Raw genomic sequence first — 24,970 nt, 5'->3', positions numbered from 1 at the left:
TGTAGCAGTTTTTTAGCCCTGCTCAGTTTATATTACCCTTGATTTCAGTTTGAATAGTTTACAATCTTTCAGTATGCTGTATGTATGTGTAATCTCTGGTAGTTTTCTTTTCATAATTTTCTACCAGATGTGGGTTTTGATCTGTATAACTTTATATTAACTTGAAAGAAGAAAAGGAGGGAAAAAAAAGCTAGAAATGAGCCCATACTTCATTGAAGTGATTATTAGGAGTAAAAACACAACACAAACTGAAATGGCTGCAAACTGTCAAAATAAATTTACCCATCATCTAGAGCTTCTTGTTTTCTTGGGGGCAACAGAAGCAATTATCCGAGAGTGAGAACTGTCCCTCAAAACCCAGGGGAAAAAAAAAAAAAGTAACTTTATCAGCCTTAAACCACCAGAATGTTCACAGCATGAATGCCCCATATTTTTGATAGTATATTTCTGCTAAATGCTATAATAATTCTCACTTTGACCTAACATCAGCATGCTCCAAGAAACCCTTGCTGAAGTACTCAAACAATCTCATTTTGGGTTCAGTTGAATAAGTAACTTTGTAATACACGAGTAAATTGAAGATTTGCCTTTTGACTTTTGTTGAAAAAAAAATTCTCCTTTCTGCTTATAGAAATAGCTTAAACCCTTTTCCTTCGTTGCGTGATGGACTTCTTCCTGCAGCAAGTGTGTGTGCCAAGATAAACAAATTCCTGGAAATGCAGCACACTTCAGTATTGTTCAGAAACTCCTAACATAGTATTTTCAAACTGCTAAAATGGGCAGCTTCTCAAAAAATATGTTCTTTAACACTGTGTATATATATACACATATATCCTGATGTTTGCATTTTTCATTTTAATCTTTAGCTAAAAAGATAACACATGCTACTGTCAGTTCTGGTTGTTCTATGCAGACAAAGCAAGCCTGTCTTGAGCTGACTGTTAGGTGTCCCAGTAGGCTTAGAAACCTTGGGCTGACTTCTTTTTTTTATGGTGGTGAGATTAATGCTAGTGTTAAAGCTTCTGACTGTGGTTAGGCTGTGGTAATTTCTGCACCGTTTACGTCCCAAACGAATTACAGAAACTCTTGTCAGGGGTGTCACTTGGTAAGACTTCTGTGCATTTGGTGGGCTGCTGAATCTGAGGGAGGGAGGCACTGCTTAAATGAAATGTCTAGACTCTTCTCTGCAGGAATCAGTTGGCTCTCGCTTATTTGTATATTCATAACACACGTCTTTAGCATCACTCAGCTGTCACTGCGTGGCAACAAAGCAGCAGTGCCTTAGACATGGCATTTATAGCTGCTGGAGCAGCAAAAGGAAACAGGCAGTCATTCCCTGTTGGACTGGGAATCCCTTTGTCCTTCTGAAGGAGGAAAAGGACCTTCAGCTTCTTAAATATTATTCAAGGCTCTTAGTATTTAGATATTCCTGTTCTTTGGTATGTATTCACTTATGATTTTAGGCACACCTTACTTTAGCGCGCAAGCTTTATTGTTTCAAATCTGCTGCCCTACTTTGTTTTCTAAACATGAATCTGCCTGCAGTAGCTGGTTATGCAACAACTTTCACGATCGATATGGCTGCTGGTCAGGCTTGATTCTGATTTTCCTCTTAGGCATCTTAGGTGTTGATGCACAGGAGGCATCCGCGTAAATGTAGGGTAGCCTCTTCTGCTGAAACACTTCCCCAAAAGTCCTAATGATGTTAGTATCACTGAAAGTTAGGGGAAGTAAAACTGAAACAGTATTTAGAAATGTGATATTCTAAAATACCACTGTGTACACAAATGAATGCCAAAAGAATTTGTTAGATTTTATCCTATATACGTGCATTTCCTCTGTTTAATGGTGTAAATCTGTGTCATGGAACATTTGTAACAGTTGAACAATACAAAAAGACTTTTTTTTTTCTGTTAATAGTGTGTCACATGTTTTCAGGAGGCTCTAGTATAACTTATGCATATTTAGCAGTTCATTACAAATTAAAAATATAAAATGAAATGGGAGATGCTAACTTTTTTTGTAGGAGTGTTTTGGTTTGCTGGTAAAGAAAGGATAATGCTTGCAGTGCAATCTTTATGCATTGCAGTAAAACTCAGTTCCTTTCCCAGAAACCAAAACTTCCCTTGAACAGAACCCAGGCTCCTCTTTTCTTTTCAGCTGGGACTCTTTCCATAGATGGTGTCAATATCTAGTATCAAGGATCGCAAAAGTTGTTTGAGATGACAATAGAAGCTGCAATACAATGCAGTCTAGAGCTAGGAATATGCATATCAACAGAGTGGGTTTTATTTGTTTGCTTTTTAATTTAGGAAAAGTGTTGGAAGGGGTGTTTTTTGTTTTGTTTTTGTTTTTAAATCTTTTGAGACAGACCTGTGTAGCAGATGGACTGTGGAGGATCCCGCTGGGCAATGGCTCAGGGCTGAGGAGCGGGACGTGCTGCTCGCGCTGAGAATTAGACATTTCCCTGCTCTAGAGCAGCCTGATCAGAACGGTACATCCATCTCCTGAGTGCTGGCCGTGACCTGAGCTGAGCTGTGTTCACGTTGGTCCTCTCAAAGTAAAGATTAAAAATCGAAACGTGAAATGGCAGTCTAAAGAATGGAAATAGAAAAGATAGAAAATATTCCTGTTTGATCCCAGTGCTGTACAAAGCTTTATGAGTATATTTTGAACACTCAAAAGCTATTTCGATACAGATTCACTGATTCCAGAGAACTCTGAGAGCAACTAAGACCCAGAGATTTCAGCGCCAAGTGTTCCAGGCTCTTTTCCTGCCCCCATCAGTGCTGATTTTTCTGGACCCCTCTGGAGCTTGGAAGGGAGGAGGCAGCTCTGGCCGTAGGTGCGTTTGCACGCGGGGATGTCCAGGTTGCAGTACGTGGTACAGGCGGCTTCGCGAGTTGCTTCACCATCCTGGGGTGCTGTCTGGTGAAGATTTGCACTATGGAAGGTGCCCGTTCAATTTCATCGTTAAAGCAGATGCATAATAAAAATCTTCGGGTTGCTTTTTTACCATTGAACACTTACTTACAGCAGCTACCTGAGAAATAACAGGTATTTTTAGCGGATAAGCTAAACCTGGAAATTTTAGCAGGCAAGAGCTTAGACTGCATTTCACTGAGAAGTAGAAAGCTAGGGCACTAGACTTCTGTATATTGTGCATTTTGAAAGCTCAAAGTTGACTGTTGTTATGGAAGAGAATTACAGGGAAATTTGCTAGAAATCTCTTACTTTATCTGGAAATATTTAGAGTGCTGTTGGGCTCATTCTTGTAACAGTAATAATTAATGCAGTTTTCTTTTTGCTTTTGTAAATGTTAATACAAATACATGCTTTGTACATTTGTCAACATTCTAGAAATTCAACTAATAAGGAATTTTTTGAAGGGTTAAAACAAGTAGTTCTGTAATTAAATCTTAGGAACATCAATACGTTTTAAAGTGAATTTTGTTAATTTTTTTTAAGATATTAAAAGATTTTAAAAACATGATCAGTGCAGTGAATAAGAATGCCGTGGGTTAAGTTTCCAACTGTATTTTTATGTATTTGGATGGTTTGGTTTGCTTTTTTAGCACTGGGCTGAGGTGCTGGTTCAACATCAGATAGGTGATATTGATTAAAAAATAATATTTTTCACCATGAAATTTGTGTGTTAGAAACTTCATATGTACCTGTGGGTGAGCTGAGCCTGGAACAAAGGCTTTTCTTTGCAATATTGAAGCATTATAACTTCTTCCTAATGGGAGACTCATGCCAACTCTTTGTTTTGTATCCTTTTTTTCTTCTTTCCAAAGAATTACAACTGTCTTTTTGGAGCTATAGATGACATTCTGTGCACAGAGGACAGCCTGGAATTATCAGCTGGTGGTTCTGCAGGCATTAGGGCAGGCAGAAAGGTATTTACCTTTTAGAAGAGCGTGACGGGTCACTGAGCTGCTTGTGTCTCGTAGGATAAAGCTGGGCTTGGCTTCACGTTCAGTCACAGTAAACAGATTAGAGCGCCCGATTTTTATCGTCGCCTGATTATTATATCCCTGTTCCTCTGAGAACTCCTTTGTATAGACAAACTGAATAAGCAGCCATTGTAAAGGGCAGGATTTCAAAAGTGCTTTTGTGCTTTCTAAAGGGGAAAAACCTGCTGCATGTTACATCCTTGAGGCTTGCATTGAAGTCAGGTAGAGTGACTGTGAAATTTAGCAGTGCAGGTAAAGCTGAGGTTACATTTTGTTTTCTTATGGTGGTAGTGTAGGTGGATCTTAGAAAAATCTATCTGTTGTGGGCTGTGCATATCTAAGAAGGTATCTTTGTGATTTAAAAAGTGAGATGAATGTTAACTTCTGTGAGTGTTAACTTGCATTTTTTTTCTGCGCCAGTAGTTGAAAACCTAAATAGTTTTTAACCTTTTCATTGTTTTATCATACTGCAAAATATGAAGCAAAGAATAACTTATTAATAAATAGACTCTAATTCCTTAATTGTTTGTTAAAAGTGAAGACCTAATTCTTATTTTCTGATAATCTAGGTTTTTGTAGATTCTTGTTTTTTTCCTTAGAACTTTTCTGACCTATGAAATCTTTCAGTTTTTTTCATTACATCTTTCCATATCTTCATCCATCATTCTTCAGGCACTTTGAAATGATAAATAGCTTTGCAGCATCATGTGAACTAGTTAGGTGCTTCATTTACAGAAAAAAAAAAAAGATTTCTAATATTTTCCAAGTTTATGGGAACACACAAGCAGCCTGGAGCACAGAAAAAGAAATCTTTGTTTTTTGACTATAAGAACCACCTTTTTTTTTTTTTTTCATTGTGAATTTGTCAGCCTGAGCACAAGACTAGAATTACTTACAAAGTGATTCCATATTGAGCTTAAGCATAGAGAATATTTATAGTTGTTACTTCATCCTTTTTTTTTTCTATATTTCTTTTCATATTTTATTTAGATATTTTTGTTTGAGCTCAGGTCCATCACATTTTTATAAGAATGATCCTGAAGTCACATTTTCCAGCTGGATGTGTTTGAGATTTTCAATCTGTATTGAGACTCTTGGAACATAATGAATTTTTTTTCAGTGCAATCTGCACTGTTGCGTGAGACAAAGAACATGAAAGGAATAATTTAATATTTCTGAAGTTATTGGTTAAAACCTCATGAGGACTCCTGACCTCATTTATAAGAGTGTCATCGTATTGGCTTATTGACCCGAGACACTTGAAATAGCTCAGTCTTAAACATCCCTCGCAAAGGCCACATTCTCCAGCCGAACTACCTGAGTGCTGATGTAATATTTTTATAGCTAACAGTGCTTAAAAAAAAAGACTGATTCTGGTCTCAGAAGACCAGAATGGTCTCCAGAATGGTCCTGGAATTTTTAGGACATAGTATTCTAGGCTTACATCTAGGTAGCTGCAAATCTGGGTTCTTGAGAAGATAACTTAGAGTTATCATGAAGGGGGGTACCAGGGATTGCAGAGCTGTAGGCTGCCTGCTGCTCTTGTTATTTGCTGTCCGGCTTGGGGGGCAGAGATTTCACCTTTTTTTTTTTTTTTTTCCAGCAATAGACTCTTAGTTCATTTCATAATAGACCATTTGAAGAGTTTAATTTATGATGGAATTTTTAAGCATTTTTGTAATACTGTAATCCCTCTCCAGCTTGAGGACAGGATTCTGTACTAAAACCTGGTAGGTAATCAAGAAAGAAATCAAGAGATTTGGGATTGCTGAAGGCTTAAAGAAACTTAAAACATTAATATTTGGCCTGCTGATGGAAAGTGCTAAATGAATGGCCAAGGACTCTGCCCATAAATTTGCCTAATCTTCTGAAAAGGTGTGGGACTGCTAAATTACAGAGCCCTGAAAAAGCCAGTGTGACTGTATTGGTCTAGGCTGGGGGTGCTTAGAGTAGGCAGCCTAAAGGGAGGAGAGCTGGAAGCGTGCGGGGATGCTCCAGGTTACCTGTTTTGATCTGGAAGAGCTGGACCGCAGCTGACAAGATTACCCTGAACACTGGCTTAGCAATTATAGAATACTGGTTTTATAATATATCGATTCTTCTAAAGGCTTCCCAGTTAGCCCCTGGTGTCTACTTAACATCTCTGTGAGGGTGTCAAGAGCAGGAAGGCCGAACGGCCCAGTGCTGGGCTTAGCTGCTCTTGCAGTTAACTGCCCTCTTATGCCTATGAGCAAGTAGCTTACTAGGCTTCTGCAGCCACCTCCCACGGAACAGTATCCTGCTTTCCATGACCTAGTGCTTTATTCAAAACTAAGCAACTGCTGCTCTGCAGTTTTCAATGCATTCTGAAGTCTGCCTCCATTCAGTGTCTGATAGATGTCACCTTTACTTCCTCTGTAATGGCTGGAATTATGGAATTAGCATTTTTGGGGTGGGGGAGGGAGGAGCTGTTTATATTTTTCTAAACAGTTTAATTTTATCTTCAAATTTAAATATATTTTTTTCTTCTTTGCAAGTTTAGTATTACGGAGAATGGTGTCTGAGTTAGCTGTTTGTCTAGATTACTGACCGTTCAGTGGGAAAATGTGGGCATCTCCAGAGAATCAGTTGTGCCACTTAGTTTAGAATGGAATGATTTGCCCTCAGGACGCATCTGTCTGCCAGATTGGACTACACTAGATTTCTCAAATGGCTAAAACTAGGTAAAAGAAAGTCTCATACATATCTTTTATTTACTTTTGCTTAAAAAAAACCAAAATGTCTTGATCCAGCCTGGCCTGTCTAGCCTTACGTTTCAGAGTAACTATTCATAATTTATTGTTTGTTTTGGTAACTGAAGTAATCAGACACCTGTACCTACAGGTGCATAGTGCAGGAAGGCACAGCTTTCCAATTACAGATGTCTGATGCCAAGCATGTACACGGAGGCAGAAAGTAGCATGGACCTGCTTTTCAGAGCTACAGCACTGCTTGTGCCAGCAGGGATGCCACGTGCCGAGGCTTTCGCGGAGTCTGGTGTGCAGCATGTGCTCTGGGAGCTCTTACTCAGCTGAGGTATTTGTGGTAAAGGGCAGCTTCTCATTTGTAGTTTCCAAAGTTACTGTTTCAGTCCTGATAATGCTCAAGGTTTTGTTATATTGACCAAGTCACATATTCCCGTTTGGTCTTGTTCTGCCTCTATACTTGGCACAAGAATAGATATGTGGACTGCAGCTTTTTTTTTCTTTTTATATTTTAATTCTTGCTTGTAGACCTTGTAGATAAATGAGTTTTTCAGGAGGAAAAAAAAAAAAAGATAAAGCTTCCTATTAATAATGCTGGAGTTCTAAAAAGCAGCCATCAAGATGCCCTTGTGTGGGCTCTAATCCCTGCTTTCTAATCCTCAGTCTTTGCCCTCTTGCTTGTGTAGAGCTGACAGTTAATGGCATCACGACTGATCAAAACTCTGCTGTTTGGAACAGGAGCTCTTGTTGCTGAGTCTTTACTACAAGTCTGCACTACTGAGAAAGACATTTGAAACATATATATTCCGGTTTGTGCAGTCATCTCTCCCAGTCCAATTAGTGTTTTAGAATAATGAGCATTTTTAGAGAGCTTAGCTGGCATTTCTGGCCTCTTAGTTAAGCTATAGTCTTATATCTTAACTGTCTTCTACCACAAGAAAAGAAAAAACATTAAAACAAATCTAAAGCTTTAGTTGTCATCATGATTATAAATAGCCATATTTAGTTGTAAGCTTTTATTTGGAAAGATCAATTTTATTTATTTATTTGCTATTTTGAGCTTTCCTGGAATAAGATTCCTTACTGCCTTATTTCAAAAATGGAGTAAAGCCTCTAGCCAGAATAAAGGTATTTCCTTGTAATAATCCTAGATGCTAAACTATTAATGTCTGCTATTTGGAATAGGACATTGCCATGTTGAATTCACGAGTGGTCTTGTTAATTATTTTTTTTTTGGATTACACGAGCATGTCACATTAATTATATGGAATTTGGAAAATACCTGTGACTGCTTTTTCTAACTGTAATTTCAGGTATTGGTGATGGATTATTCAGAGCTCTGGAAATGTAGCACGTTAGGAAAACTGATCAACAACAAAAAATAATTAGAGTGCATTTTTAAAGGCAGTGCGTTTGGGATTGGCTGTGCAAGTTACAGATTCCTCAGAAAAGCCCTATAACTTTTTTTCAGCATATCCCGTTGCTGACAGTGCACAAAAGACTGCTTTTTACTGTGCAGCAGCAAGTCCTCTCAGAGATAAAAAGTTTGACCATATTCTAAAAATACAAGGAATTTAGATTATATTAAAAGTTAGCTCTGTATAACTAAGTACAGCTTACTGTAAACCCATTCTTTCTGTCAGAAAACAGATTTTAGAAGATTTTTATTCACTTTAGGCAGCTGAAGTTTACAAAAAAAACTCTCATAATTTATGCACTTTCAAAGTCTACCTGGTGATTCTCTTTTTAGGAGTGTATCTCTCTAAAAAGCACATTAGCATCTGAAATGAAGTGAGGGAAGAACAGTGATGCTGCAGCCTGGCTTGCATTTGGCAAGGGAATCGTGATTGTTCCTCTTCCCCAAAGGTTTTTGTTTTGAATCATGTTACCTAGCACCATTTTTGTCTGTGTGTGAGAAGTTAGATAAAAATAAGGTAACTGTGACTTGGATACACCAGTAACTTAAACAATTCCCTCTTCCAACATGCACACAAAACATAAAGCACAGTAACCCTTCCAAACCTAAAAAAGAACAAGCCAAACCTTAAACATAGGGATATACTTGTGTAAAATGCTTAATTATACCCTGTTGGGAATACTGTAACTGATTTAAAAAAACAAATAGGTGAAGAAAATGTTGCGTGCGAGAAAACACAAAAATAGAAGCAGGATGTCCTGTGGTAGTTTGCATTTGGCATCCCTGCCAACTCTGGAAAGGTTTCAGTTTTAAGGTCGCGGTAATGAGATTGCTACCATTGAAAGTGGACACAGCAAAATAACCTGATCCTGCCCGTCTGCTGACTAGGAAAGAGATTGTTTCTGCCTGGAGAGAACAAGGTCTCTGTGATGCTGAAGTGGTTCATTATAGAAATGGATTTTAAATTGCTATATGCAGCAAAGTCATCTTTTCTAACCCAGAGTCATTCAGTATTATTGAAGAAAGGCAATGTTCTTCTGGGCTAAAAGAAAAAAAAAACACCCATTTTTTTTCTCACAGTGCTAATATGTCCTGCTAGAAGATGTTACTTTTTAATTGCTGTTTGACTTTTTTTTTTTTTTTTTCCCTGTGTACGTTTGTGGCATACCACTATTTCTCTCAGTAAAAATATTGAGAAGTTGCGATAAAATACAAAGTAGCACAAATGATATATGAGTCTAGTATGTGCCATCAGTTTAACCTTTTAGGATTTTGTGTGAGTTTACTGTGTTAGAAGATAATTCTTTATTTGTTATGTCACAAAAAATATATATATATCTATATATATCTATATATAAAACCACAGCACCAGACCTCATAGACATTCTAATATGCATTCTTCCATTATATTGTTTTCATTATATTATGTATGATTGTATTTATATATATTTTATATATATATGAGAATATTTATTTTATACGTAAGAATATGTACTTGGTTTAACAAAGAAAACTTGGTTGAGAGTATATGTGTATAAAAGATGAAATCTAGGCCAAGAAGTTTTAGGGACAACTTCTCTCAAGTACAAGCTCTGAAGGAACTAAAGGAAAGGCAAGGCTGCAGCCAAGTTAACATTTTAAACACGCTCGTGTTTTGGCATTTTTGTTGTGTCATCTAGTAATTTGTTTCTAGTTAAAATTCAGGCGACTGTTGTGGTAGTCTGTGGAAAGGAGCTTGGGAAGCCTGAGGTCTTCAGTCACTTCACCTTGAATGTGAGATGTGGCTGCTGGAGAAGACGCTCGTGTGTGCGTGCCCACAGAGGCACCTACCTTGGCCACAAGCTTTTCTCCTGAAAGCCACAGTTACTGGGCAAGAAATTCTGCTCATATTTTCAAGTCATCTCTCAGTCAGCTTGAGCAGACCAGCCATGTTTGGCACCCTCGTGGCTGTGCTCTCCTGCAAGGCTCTGCAGTGGCCAGGAAAGCTGGTGTGAGAATTGCATCCGTGATTTCCAGCAGCTTCAATGAAGAGTTTTTCTATATCTATATATTTTCTGTATCTGGTGTTCCAAGCCTCAGAAGATCTCCAGGAGTATTGGAAAGGCAGAAGAAGAGAGCATGAGGACTTACAGGTCTTCATGTTTTAGGAATACAATTTTTATGAGCGGTTTTCAGGAGCTGGCAGGGTATGCAAACACCTGCTGCAATGTTTAATTAAAATACCTCAGCTGAATAGCAGGCTTTTCTTTTGACCTTTATTAAGAAGCAAAAAGATTATTTGACATTGTATCGCACTGACCAAGAAAAAAGTAATTTTTTCAGGCAAAAGTGCAGCCGATGGGTTTCCAATATAAAAATTGTTAATTAAAATTTCCCTGCAGAATTCCCTTGCTTCAGATCAGCTGGTTTTACTGTACCCATTTCAGTTAATTTGTTTTTATTAAAGTTCCACAGGAACAGAGACAACAATCTGCAAGTTGCCTTGTGATATATTGCAATACCATTACTTTTTGCTAATGAATCATGGCTGTGGCATTTTGTTCATTATTTAACATTGCATGATTCACCGCTCGGTCCACGTAAAAAACGATGTGCTGTGTCCTACAGAATTTACTCATAACTTCAAATAGAGGTATACTGAAACAATTTTCATGAAAGCAAAGAAGAAAGCTGTGCAGCATGAATCATTTAATGAAGGTGTGATTTCGGTGAAAAATGCTCTGTTTTGTTTTAAATGTTTTCTCAGATATAATCATTTACTTATTTTTTGCTGGGTGACATATGGGTTTTGCAGAGGCAATAATAATGTTCTTGAGAATTAGCTTTCAAAGCATCATAGGTGGCTATATGTAAAGCCAGATAATTGTGGAAAAAATAAGCCAACATCTGTAAATAAAATATGAGATGCATCTGGTGAAATAACTTACTGTTCACAGAGAAGGACTGAAAACTTGTCTGTTTGTCAGGTCTGAAGAATAACTGACCAAGACTTTTCTCTCAAAACTAAACTCCAGATACTTTGTGTTAATTACTGTCAAGGGAACAGACAAAAAGCATTGACTTAAATAGGTAAAAAAACTGAAATTCTAATATAGACCGAGCTTCCATCTTTCCCAGTATAAGTGGAAGAAAAATATCTGATCGAAAAGCCTATTAAAAACCTCACAGTCTTCAGAATGTAGGTAGAATTCTCTGAAAAAACATCCGTAAGGCTGATTACAGTATAGTAGTTTAACTTCCATTTTTGTACGTTCTGATATCTTTTGGATCTCTGCAAAAATCAGTAAGCAAAATAAACTGGGAAATTTATATCTGTCCACATTGGCTTACACTAGGCCCTGTGAGGATTGCTTGGGGTAGGAGCAAGGAATTGCCAGGTGATACCTACCATAGGTGACCATTTCTGCACAGCACTGAATTGACTTACAGCAATTACAGACCTTTGGCAGAAATAACTCTTTGTCCTTACGAGTCCTGACAAGCTTGAATTTCTTAGAATGCATCGTTTTAAGTAAATACAATACATCTAATTGTGTCTTTTTTTCCATGCAGGACAGTGTGTGGCTTAGAAAGAAGTGGAAATTTTGCAGATTAATAGAAAATGATAAACATTTATTTTTCTTGTTGTGGTCATTGGGGCATTTTGACAATAAAGTATGCCTGTCAGAGTGGGAGCCAATATATAATGCTAGCAATCAGCTAAGAGCACTTTGTAAGGCTTGGTATTAATCATAATGCCAGTTTCAAGTCTGTGGGTATCCTTTTCTCCCCTTTTCACTTAGAATTTATTTTAGAGCATGATCAAAGCTTTACTTTGAGTAAATGTTCATTACATTCAGCATTAGCTAATTTAGCTTTTGGCAACTCTTATCCCCCTTCCTATTAAACACTATCAATAAATTTAGATAATGACTGTGCCACAATCTTTCAGGATTATCAGATGGTAACATATAGATTGGTGCCTTATCACACTGCTTTAGACTGACGGACTGCTGCAAAATTAAGTATTAGCAAATACTTAAGAATTCAGAGAAGGAATAATTTACACCTACACTTTTTTATTATTATTATTTAATGTGTCTTTTGATTTGGCTGCACATTCAATGAAATGTGAGGAAAAAAATGATGCCTTAAAGCGTTTCCAAAAGGCTCATTTCTGTGCCTTGTGTTTTTATAGACAGCTTTGGGAAAACAGCTTTGCAAGTGTGCTGTTAAAATGTCTTGCGTCATGGAACATGCTATGTTTATGCAACAAAGTTGAGTTTACATACCTGTACATTTTTTTTTCTCTGGGTTGCAATCAGTCAGAACTCTATGTGTATGCAGTTGGTATCAAAATTTTTCATCCTTACAATTCCTGATTTAAGCAGATATTTCTAGAACCTCCTGTTTAACAACTAGTGGTAGATCCACAAATGGCAGTTTGTACAAAGAGAAGGGAGAATATTTTCATGGTATCTTTTATCCTTGTTCGTCACTCCAAGCGCAGTTTATTTTTAAGAATCATTTTTATTTTACTGTTTACCTTGCCTTTCGATAGCCACCGTGAATGCAAGACTGCTTGCACTGCTTTGTGTATTTGTTTCTGTCGTGGTGTCTGATAGAGGTTTCCTGCTTTTTTTGGAAACTTACTTGGTTTAACCGCATAGTGGAAGGGATACTTGAAAGGGATTGGCAATGTTTTACAAGTTGATTTACAAATTATGATCTGTATTTAAAGTCTGGTTTCAGCATCTCCTAAGACTTTCAAAGAACAGGACTGTGTTGCAGAAGCAGTAATGTTCTGTTTCCTTTCTAACTGCTGCTCTTACAGCTTTTGGTGAAAATGGGGAGAGGGCAAGGACGTGTACAGGTAGAAGAGACTATTCTCCTATTGTCCCCCCTAAAAAATGATGTTTGAAAAGTTTTCACTTTTTTCTTCCTAACAAGATTATCTTAACTTCTCATCTTTTATTCTGGTTTATCTATTAAAGTTTCTCACTCGGGTCTGGAATTGGCTTATTTTCAATAGTAATAGTAATGTGAAGTAGTTTTAGTACTTCAGAATAAATTTCCTCCTAAAGAAAGAAACCAAAATCAATTGTCTAAAAGAAAGATTGTTTCTAAAATAAATCAAATCCATAGCCTTGAAATACAAGGCTGAGACTGAACAGAAAAGGGTGGTGTATCAGTGATACTAGTCCAGTGAATGTAGGTTAATGGTAACAAAACAACCCTGGGTCTCTTGGTGTAGCTCCGTAATTTTATGTGATCGAAATATGCCTTAAAATTACCTACTAAACCTGGTAGAGTTTTCAATGTTCAATTTTGATTGTGAGATTTTACAATGGATTGGTAATAAAAATACACAATACAATTTCTGCATCTGTTTACATTCACATTTCTGGAATACTTCTGTGGAGAGCTGCCGTGCAAACCAGTGTTCATCTCTTCGGGCAGGTGACTTCCATACGCGCCGCATAGTGCCATTACCACAAAAATGAGCTGTGTTTTGTCGTCGAGCTCTGAGTCTGAAACTCACTGGAAGATTATGAGGGAGCCTTGAAATGGGGCCAGTATGAAACAATCTCTTCGTTTTTCTCTTCGGCCACTGCCCTGGAGTTCTGATTTTTGCTAAGGCAGAATCTATTCGTGTTTTATAAAAAATCCATAATAACGCAAGGGTTTTGAGGTTTAAAAGCATCATTTATCAGAGAAGCAGAAGAAAGACCCTTATTAAAGTCCTGCCACTCTGACAGTTCCACTCTATTAGTAAGTCTGTATAATGAAAACAGCTGAGGCTAAAAACGGGAAGAAAAGTTTAGTCATGCTTTCTTTTTGTGCATATTGCAAGAATATTTTCTCCTAAATTTATTTTATTGCTATCTATTAAATATAATTGAATTTAACTTCCCGAGTTTAATGGAAATTTCTCTTTGCCTGCATTACTCCCTTGACAGAATCCTTTTTGATTTCCCTCCCCCTCTTTTTTTTTTTTTTTTTCACAGCTCAGAAAGCTGCAGGACCCGCAGAACTGTTGCCTCAGAGAGATTAATTTATTCCTGGGTCTGTTCTTAGTCTTTGATCTCCATTTAGTTTAAAGTCAGAATCCTGTGATCCAGTGCCCTAGCAGAGAAGCCTGCGATTTCCCCATCATCTGCCCTGACAGTAACGTAATTCTGTGCCAGATCTTTCCCTCCTAGTGGCAGAGGCATTTTGCTCACACCAGTAGAGGATACAGGTTCAAAGTCATGTACCCTTCTCATAGCTTACTATAGAAAATTTGGATAAACTTAAGTATTTTGGTGTTATAATACGTTCATATTCACATAACTTCATACTAAGGAAGAGAATTTAGGCATCCATTCTAGTGATTTGCATTGTACTCTTAAGACATCTCTTCTTGGATCTGTCTTGCAGGAATTATACTAAAAAGAAATGACATCTATAAAATGAACCATAGATAGTTATCTAAATTACGCGCTCAAGAGGTTGCCTGAATTGTATAACTCATATCGAGCATTTCTTCCAGCTATTTTCCCAATTTTACTAATGTTACTTCTATTTTGCAAATAGAGTGTGAGAGATCTCAGTAACCATTTTTTGAAAGGTGTTATCAAATGGAAGCTGTTTCTCTAAGGTCAGAGAGGTTGTTGGGTGGTTTGAAAAGCCTCCATGTTTCAGAACAGGTTCACTAGGTGCTGTGAGAGCGAATCGAATGGAATCGACTGCCTTTAAGCCCAGCACCTCTTCTGAGGTCAGCTTTTACTGAAGCTTTTACTAAATATCCCACATCGGATGTACTTCTCACTTAGTTTGCAGCAGTTTATAACAATAAATCTTTGTTTTGATGGAGATGAAAGAACATCATCGAGCTGCTTCGAGGGGGAAACCAGAGGTCCATCTTTCTGAATTTTCTTCTTGTGACGGTGACCCACAGCGGGTGCCAGGAAGGATGTGACAGTAGGGCCAGAGCAGCGGGGACCCTAGTCCATCTGTGATCCCACTACTTAGCACTCCCTGGCTCCAGGGCACGGAGTCACCCCTTGCCCTGGTCCTTAGGGCTTTTGATTTGTTTTCTCAAAAAGTGCTTGGGCTTGGAGATACATTAAAGTACTATGTACAGAAAGTATTTACCTTGGTTTCCTTTCAAGGGTCTTCAAGAGACAATGCTTAAACAATTACTCTTCTGGTATTCACTACATGTTTTTCTTTATTTCTTTTATTTACTGAAATGAGATGAACTCCAGCCCAAAGGACTGTGAGCAGCTATTGGGTAGCCACCTTTGTGGCACCGAGTCATCATCTTACTGATAGCTCCACTGAAACTTTCCCAGTATTCATGTCCAAATGCTATTTCCTCCTTTCTGCTAGTTTTGTCAGTTCTTTGGCATAAGTATAAGATTTTAACCAAATCCTGGTCAAAAATTATCTGATTATTTTCCTGTTTTCAAACCAAGACATTATCTATAGATTAGCTATTCCCCCTCAAGCTGTGATCCCTTATAATTTTCCCCTGCACAGGAATATTGACTTATTTTTATTGTTGTTTGTCTTCGATATTTTATCTTTTTCCCTTTAAGACATTCATCCAGGGCACTCTCTCATTCTTCTTTTTGAAGTTTTTATGTATTTGAAGTATAAAAACATTGATTTCTGGGAGGCTAGCTTTTTTTCTTTTCTTTTTTTTTTTTTAAGGTGCAGGTACTGTTGAGTGAAAAGAAGAATGGGAAAAGACTGCCTTTATATACCTAGGAGAATGTTTCATTGCTGATATAACTGTTTCTTAATAATGTAGTATTGCGTGTCACGTTATGCAGCAGATGTGCTAATCCTTTCATTAACCTCTTAATCTGTACACAGGCTTCACTGCTGGAGTAGTAATGTTAAACTGATTTGTAGCCTTCCTTTCACCTGTTTCAACAACTGCTTATTCCTGGCACTATCCATTTTTTCCCAAATTTACTAACTTATTGTCTGTAACAGATTTTTTTTTAATAACTTGATCCGTATTTTTTTTTAATCTTTTGTTGTTCAGTTAATGATTTCTTATTTGACCTCATTCATACTGAAACTGGTGTATTTTGCTAGCCTCTGGCCCCCATAATTCCACAAATTCAAAGTTTGGAGTCTGTTACATTGTTATCCTGGGGCCCAACAGTGTCAAGATCATATAGTTAAGCAAAATCTGTCTTGGGAAGAAGCAATGTTCTGCCCATTTGTTTTTTTGAAATTTCAGGGCCCAAATGGCTTGGGCCTGCAGTCGTGTGTCTGAGTATCATCATATCTGTGGCCCTTAAGTGCATAAACACACAAAATATTCCTTTTTATCGATCAAGGTTTCCTTAAGTAGGAGCAAGCTCCCACCAGCCCTTGAGAGAACAAGCATTTAATGATTCTTCCTTAATTGATGTCTATATTTGACATACATGAAGATACAAAAGTAAAACACTTTCTTGGCAGTTTGGCAATTTTTTTTTTCGATGAGATGATCATGCTGCTGCATATTTAAGTGGAATTTTAAAATGGGTCAGCAAGTATTAGGTTTAACAGAACTGTAACTTTGCTTTCTCTTAGATAAGACCACAATCAAAATTATAAATTTTGGTTTGACAAATTATGGTTTATTTGGCATCTTGCATTTAAAGCATTTTTCTGGTTTATGGAAGGTTTCTGTTCATGAGTTTGCCCACTTTAAAGATCCTTGCTATTAACCTAATATTTGTTTTGCTTTGTACTTTTCTACTGCTTGCTCAAGTGTGTTTTTAAGTTTTAATAATTTTCCCAATGCAGAAATTTTAGATTTGTTCAGCATAGTTTTATACTGTGTTAGTAGTGTGAGATATAGATGTAAGGTATTTTCTACTGTGTATTCACTATGTGAATTATAATTCAGATTCTGTGGACATGTTACATGAATAAAATGTTTGAAAAGCCTAATAGTTTACGTGGAATCATAATATTAAATTAGAATTTTACAGTGCATAATGAAAATAAGATTGTTATAAAGAACAAAACAACTAAATTACACTTATGCTCAAATTATGAATAAATGTAAACATAAAAAAGCTCAATATTGTTATAGTACATTATCACTGTTGTGCATGTCACAAGAAATAATTTTTCATATGTCTGTTAGTAAAATTTACAAAACTGTTATGCTCTTCTTTCCATGTTTTCAACTATGTAAAATAGTATTTTCTTCTTACATTTTTTCCAGCATATGTTACTAGCAATGAAGTTTGTCATGGCATTTGTAATTCCCGATAAACCAAGAGATATCCAGATAAAATTGGCTAAGTTGGAATTTGAATCTCTCGAGGCACTCAAACAACAGGTAAGAGCAAATAACTTGTAAAGATAAATTGGAAGGATTGTCTGCTTTGGTTCTCAGTGAGTAAGTACCAAGAAGGTTGAAATTCCTGCAATGTTGTATTAAATTTAGCTGATGAAAGCTATTCCACCTGTGCCCTGGAGGTTGCTGTGGCCTTGGCTGGGGTGGCTGGAAGGTGGGTGGCTGTAGCACCATCACTGTGCAGTGTGCAGCCATGGTATTGCTAAAGAGAAGTCAGCGCTGGTTTACTGCAACATGCTGCACTGTAAACTCCTGCATTTCCAACACTATTCCACTTTCTGCTCAGCCAGCATGGTTTCAGACGTGGGGAGGACGCCTGGGAGTTTAACTGCTTGGTCTGTTCTCTTAATGCACCGACGTATGCAAGGCGAAACTGGGAAGATGCTCTTGTTTTCACACAGTTTGAAATGGCTGGTCTTCCTGGTAACACGGGAACTCGTGATGTAGTTGTCCTCATGTGTGCATACATACTTCATTCATAATGTCGCTTTTAAAGTGCTTTGGGCTCTGTGAATGAATAAGCCAAGAGATGTGTGTCTGTTAGGATTGTGTGTGCATTATGATTATTTTTCTTGCTGAAATACCATCACAAACAGTAGCTCACATAAATAGAAAATTACAAACACACTGATGTGATCTTTTAAAAATACTGAAATAAATACATTGAGAATTAAGTATGCATGTGGAAAGTATAACATTGCCTAAATTTCCTGTCCACACAATAGTCTCATTTGGTTGTAAAAGTGTTTTACAGTATACTTAACAAGCATCCCAAAGTAATTTAGGGTAATAGGGTAGAAAGTGATTTTCTCCTGAAAACACCTGTCTAGGCAAATGCTTTCAAAGGGGTGATGGTAGAGACCACAAGAGATGAAGAATTGTATGGATTAAGTTACAGGGATTCTACAAAGCTGCTTCTGCATTGACAGTATACTTCAGGAGCTTCTAACTGTATGATGCTAGGTAGAGATTTCTAAACTAGCTTTGCTGTCAGAAACAAAATATCACAGAGCTGCAAAGAGTAATTCACATATATATTGCTAGTGCAGATATGTTTATACTGTGCTGCATTATTTTACCATGAACATACCTTTTTGTATGTTCCACATGCAGATGTATAACCTTCCGTATTCATTGATATTTGTGTAGAGTTGAAAAACATCTACCACAATTATCTGTGACAAAATATTCTGTTAATTCTGGGCAAGCCGAGCTCAGAAATAGTACATTGCCTTTTGTGGAAAAACAAACAGTCGCATGTGGTCTATCTAGGTCAGCACTGTCTTCCATAATCAACCATAACAAATAAAATCCAAATTACAGTTGAAGCTATCACCTGATAGTGAAGCTATCACCTGTTTTGCCTTTCCTTAATAGTTCTGTGTGAAGTTACCAGGAGCTAGTCATAGGTCTCGTACTTTTTAGATAATATTAAAAAAAACAAGATTGCAATTCTATTTTAGTTGTTCCTTCTCTGCTTTTATTTTGTAGACGGGCAAAATTAGGACATCCCCTGGACCTGTAAGCTCAAATGAATACAGTCACCTTTGGTTATAACATGCCACCTGGAATACCCAGAGTCTGTTCCAGTATGAATTTATATATCAACAGTTAAGACTTAATCTTCGATCCCTGCATCGGTGCATTCCCTGTAATAATAATATGCCTGATCCCTTGCTCCTCAGACTTGTTTCATTAATAAAAGTAAAAGGTTACCTCATAGTAAAAGGTTAGTCTGAGTTTCAGTAAGAACCTGAACCCTGGTTTAGGCTGTCTCATGCTTTCAGTTTGAACCTTTTTACAGGATTCAGGAAGAGCATTGGCTGGTTTTAGGATGTCTAAGCACAAGTACCCACAATCACCTTTTCAGATTTGTTCTGATTTCCTCCATGCTATGTATCTCACAGAAACAGACATTTGGGATTTCTTCTAGTGCCTTAGGTTTTTCGGAGTACCTGGAGGCAAAGTAACTGCATTTAAAAATAAAACATTGGTAGTACAAAAATATTTAAGCATTTATTTTAGGAGCATGTTTTCAAATTCTTCTAGCTGAGTATAAGTGTATTGTTACTGATACATCTCTTGGTATTAAGAGTAGTCATGGTAATTTAAGTCAAATATCCTGACTTAAATCCCCCACTCCTCCCACTCTTGTCCTGTCCTCCCCTGATTTTCAGTTACAAAATTTTGTATTTTTTTAACTTTTTTTGTAAAAGTTTGGGCAAAAATGTTGTGGGATCACATATTACATAGAAATTAGTTTATATACTTTTATGCAAGTCTGTTTCACATTCCTCTCTAATGACATCCAGACGTGCATCCTGTTGTGTTCTGCCGTGTGAGAGTTATGTTAAAAGTGATGTCTATTTTTTTCAATGCTTTTGGATCACCTCTCTCTTGGGATGTAGATACAAGAGGGATATTAATAGAGCTGGACTGTAATGCTCTGTTACAAAATTTTAATATTAAGCTCCTTATATAATGCACAGAGAGCAAATCTCCCAATAGAGCTACTTTGAACAGTTGTATTGATTATGTTTGTGATCCATAACTTTAGACAGTGTGAACACGTCCATATTTTCATTACTGCTAAGATAATTGCTTTTTGACTGGCTGCAGTGGGCCATAAGCATTCTGTGTTAAAATTCATTTGCAAACTGAGTTAGTGTCCCTTAGAAAATGATTTTTAGGGAATACGGTGTCCTAATTCCCTGACAGAAATGAATGATGATCATTAGAGCTTGCTTAAAAACTCCTATATGGTGAAACATGTTATGATCTCAGAAAAGCTCATTTAGATTGAAGTGACAGTCAGACATTAATGAAGGTCTCTAGAAAATTCTGAAATATTTCTTTTCAACATTTCTTCATATATTTTGTGTCAACAGGAAATAGTTTCTTGAATAGGATGCAATAATTTTCTATATGTTCTGAAGATGTTTTCCTTATTCAGAGTGTTTTTTGGCATACCTCAAAACAAAGTATTTCAACCTTTCTGAATCTGGATCAGGGAATATGCTAAATCTGTGGGCATCGATTCAGATTTCCTTGCTGTCCTTCAGGGCAGAGGATGGTGGAGGAGGCTGGCAGGGCATTGATTTGGAGCGGGGAAATAAGCATCAGGCACCCGATCCTCCCTGATCGTCTGTTCAAGGTTGTTGGAGGAGGAGGGGTCCCGTCCACGATCCCTACGGGGTCGTCTGTGACGTTATCCAGAAGCAGCCAGGAGTGACCGTGGGTTATAGGTGAGTCCCAGCGCTCTAACAAACACCAGTGTGAGGATGCTGCAGTACTGAAGCAAGTGGCAATGACCCAGTTTCAGAGGAGAGGCTGGACTTTGTCCTGTGACAGGTTGAAACCACAGACAGAGAAACACACCAGACTGCAGCTTTGGCCCTGGGGCCCTTTTGGGTTCTGTCTTACGCACTGGCGAGCAGAATAAACACAGCAGTGATAGCAGCCATAAACAGAGAAATAAATATTGATGCAAAAAAAAACCCTTGGTTTTTCACAGTAGCTGTAATGGAAGTAAAAGCTATCCTGAAACATGAGAGGGAATAGATGTAAGCTTTGGGAGGGATCAGTTTGTTTAGTTCTGTGGATCCCTTCTGAGTTCTTTCTCCCGCCTGTCCCTCCCTTTCTTCCAAAGGGACCTTTATATAAAAATCCTTTCTTTCATCTTCGTACCCTAGCTTCCTTTCTCAAGGTGGTGGCCCGTATCTTCTAACAGGAATGCCTTTTCTTTCTGATCTGTAAAAATCTTTCTGTACTCGGAGAAGCACATTCATCTGTTGGATGTTATGGTACCTGCTCCAGCAAAAAAAAATTCCAGGTAGATACATGTTCAGGAGCAAGGCCTACAGTCAGCTGGTTCACAGTCAGCATATATTTTTCTCAACTGCCAGTAGTAAAAAGGGTCAGGCTCATTAAACAGCTGCCCAGTAGCTTGAAAATATGTCCCCTTATCCCACCTGCGGTGCTGCTTTCCAGAAGGGGACAAAGCCGTGCGGTCATTTGGCCTGGCCCGCGCGCGGAATGGCCTTTGGTTCTGCTGTGCAGCGTCTCCCGTGGGGTCGTGCCATCTGTGTGACAACGGGACGGCGGCCGTGTGTGCGGAGCGGCCGTGAACAGGTATTTCAGTCACTTCAGAATGAGGCCTGGCTGTCTGAGGGGCATCACCATAAGGATTCCCAGCAGAATGCCAAGTATTGCAGAGCAGTCGTTGGGGTGATTCTTGCAAGGTTTTCTCCAGTAGTATCAGTTCTCACCCCAGGAAGTGCCACTACTGGAGAGTGCTATGGCTGAGCTCTGCATCCTCCTTGATGACCAAAGGCTTCTTCAAAGCATGCAGGTGCATGGAGTAGCTTCTTTTTGAAAGGGGTGTTGAGTAAATGACAGACAGGAGCTGTATCTGTTTGCATAGTTGCAAGCATTTGGAGTGTTCCCGCTCATACAAGTATTGTGGCATTAGGAAGTTGCTATTCGCTCAATTAACTTTACACTTCAAGCAATTTCAGTACTTTTAACATTGCAATTCTGTGTGCTGCACCATCTCCAATGACTGTAGCAATTCTCTGTTGTGGACAGCAATGGTTGCCCCTAGCCATTCCCTGGGAACGGTACCCACTAGCACCAACCACATCCTTCCCAAAAGGAACACCCTACATGGAGTTTGCCTTCTTGGTCACCCCCTATTCGAGTGCTTAGCCTTGAGAACAGCTTAGTGTAGCACTGGGATGCAGAGAAGTCCCAGTGAGTTATTTTCTGCCTTGGGCAAAGTGTGCTTGCTCCTTTCACTTTTTCAAGCTGGTCTTGTTGCAGAGGGTTTCCACTTACTAACACATGTCTCAGTGTGACCATGGGTGCGATGGGCCAATATAGATGCTTGGACTGCAGTAAACCCTGCAGTAAAATCCCTTCTCTTTTTGGGGAAGGGAGAGAACAGGATCTTTTTTACCACTTGACTTCAGGAGATGCTGGTCTTTAGTGCTTCAAATCCTGCTTATTTTGCAAAATGGGAACTGAAAACAGTTCTTGTGAATCTAAATCTCAGTGGGTAACTGCCTCATTCAGTGTTGTAATTACCAGAATTAGAGAGGCCAGAGAAGGACTGACCACAGCTGCAGCAGTCCGTTCAAAACACTGCTGATACTAAAGGGCAGCAGCTTGTTCTGTGCTCGCTGCAAGGCAGAGCAAACACAAACCTGCAGGCAGGATGGAGAGAGGCAAGGCACTGAAATGAAAAGAGTACATTCAACCTGTCAAAGATTTGCAAGGCAACCTGTCGGAACGAGTGTTGAGACTAGAGTCAAAATGTTGAATTTCAGTTATACTAGAATGAAAGGAAATGAAATAAAACACTCGCTTTATATTTTCGCCAGAAGTTTTTATTAAAGTTTGTTCTCAAAAAGAAATTTAAATCAAATCTATTTTTTTCCAGCAAAAACACATGGCCAAATTTTGGATAGGCTTTAGTGGTTTTTGTAATCAGTACATAACTCGCAGATTATATTAAAATACAATGATTAGTAATCATTTATGTTTACTGTGCTATTTTTAAGAATCTAAACCTGTTAAATCAACTTTGCAAATGCAATTTTTCCCCAGTGAGTAGTCCGAATGCCTCTAGGCATGTTTTAATATAACATTTGCATGTATTTGGCAGCAGCAGAGATTTAACGCAAGTCAGATTAAATAGATTTTCATAACATAGTAAGCTTTTAAAAATAGAAATGCGGCCCCTCATAGGAGGATACGCTGTGTTCAAGTACAGTTTTGCCAGTTTCTTTTAATCATCGGTGTCTTAATACTAGACCTTTTTTGAGAGTATGTTTTTGAAACTTAATTTCAATGTAAAAGTACTGGCAAACCTAAAATAAATGATAGTCCTATAACAAAATAGAATCAAAAGCCTAAAATTCATTTAGAGAGAATTTTTATGTCCCCATTTTGCCGTTTCAAATGAAAGTGATCTGATTTAAAATCTCTGTGGTTTGGAGATAAAATCACCTTGTTGAGAGTTAACAGCACAAATAAAAAACTTCGTATATAAAAAAAAGTGTATTATGTGATGATAACTGAAACTGTGGCATACTCCTAATAGAAGAACAAAACAACAACAGCAAAAAAAACCAACAAATTTCCAGAAAGTGCAATTTTCTTTTGCAAGCAACTCATTTCTCCTCTGTAACTATTGCCAAGGGCGAATTTGCCCATTAAGTTGGGTTGCCGTAACAGTTCATCACTGTGCAAAGATACCCTGTTTTACTTTTCTCAAATCCTCATCTAGAGCCTGGTGGTGGAATCAGCATAGTTCTATTTTTGCTTAGTATCTTAGATCATGACACAATATCATCTCAACAAGGAAACCTGGAGTAAGGTGTTAGGGTAAAACTACATTAAAATGGTTCCTCCTGTAGGAATTCTCCAGTTACATTGGGCTTTCATGGCTCCAGACCCAGAAGGGTTCCCAATTACTGAACTAGTTGAAGGGAAGAGGCTATTCCCATACAAGTAAGAGTGAAGTCCAAAAGGGGTTGATGTCCAAAGGACTTCTGTATGCCTGTAGTTACAGATGCTTGAATAATGATTGCACTTGTTACTGAGAAGAGGAATGAGCAGAGTAAGAGATGAAATCTCTTGCTTGCTAAAAATCCTTCAAAAGAGGAAAATCTGAAAAGATTACACTTGACAAAATTTCATAAGCAAATCATGGTAAGCCTAAATAGAACTTGAGGTATTAAAAGAAGTAGCAATTCGGAAATGCCTATCACATTTTAAGTATCCTTTTTTTATGTCACATTAAAAGATGCCAGCGAGAACAATAAGCCTTTAAAGGAGATGCTAGTTTAATTGAAATATTCAACTAGACACTGGAAAACTTGCTCTGTGAGCTAGAAGTCAGTAAATTGCATATGTCCAAACTTTTCAGAGATCCTGGATTATAGTCAAATTTTAGGTGTTTAAATACTACCTGACCCCTGCCCCTACCGTCAACTCCTGGCGTTTTAATTGCTTCCCTGCGTGCATGGAGACTTCTTTTTGAGAAGAACTGGAGATCAAAAAGCAGGAAGCCAGAAAATTCCTGAAAAAAGTGACGAAAACTTTAAAAATGTGCTGATATCCATGTGATGACGCTTGCAGCCTTACCAAATCTTTGCACTTGTTATGCAGCCTGATCAGGGTGATTCTAAAAACAACTGTCAGATAAGATACATGTTGCCTCTATAGTCACTTGGATTTATATTCATTTTAAACTTGGAAAATCTCCATGCCTATTGAATGCACATACTTTTTGTTGTATAAGAAGCAGCCCGTCAGGGAGATGGGTAACAAGCATGTCTAGTGGGCACATTTGTCCTATATATCAATAAATGCAAATGCTTGGCTGAATAACAGAGAAGTAAGAATATCATAGTGTTTTCTGTGTGTAAATTCAGTGTTAAGTTTAGCACATGCTCTTCATATGGTAGAGTAGTGCTTATGTGAATGTTCTTCTACCACAGAGTGCATTGTAGAGGTTGCTTTGTGGACCATTGCT

At 37.9% G+C, this 24,970-nt stretch overlaps 1 protein-coding gene across 1 annotated transcript in view; it reads left to right on the top strand.

Moving 5' to 3' along the window:
* Nucleotides 1–24,970, top strand: part of ANO10 (anoctamin 10) — a 94,063-nt gene that overhangs the window by 47,155 nt on the left and 21,938 nt on the right. The window contains exon 12 of the mRNA XM_088521146.1: nt 17,296–17,412. Within this exon, the coding sequence (XP_088377272.1) occupies nt 17,296–17,412 (117 nt within the window). The remainder of the gene's footprint in view (nt 1–17,295; nt 17,413–24,970) is intronic.

Source organism: Tinamus guttatus, unplaced genomic scaffold, assembly GCF_059628265.1.
Source record: "Tinamus guttatus ecotype Peru unplaced genomic scaffold, ASM5962826v1 Tinamus_guttatus_pri_ptg000115l, whole genome shotgun sequence".
Classification (NCBI taxonomy): Eukaryota; Metazoa; Chordata; class Aves; order Tinamiformes; family Tinamidae; genus Tinamus; species Tinamus guttatus.
Note: the sequence above shows the minus strand (reverse complement) of the source record. Positions and strands in the feature narration are given on the sequence as shown.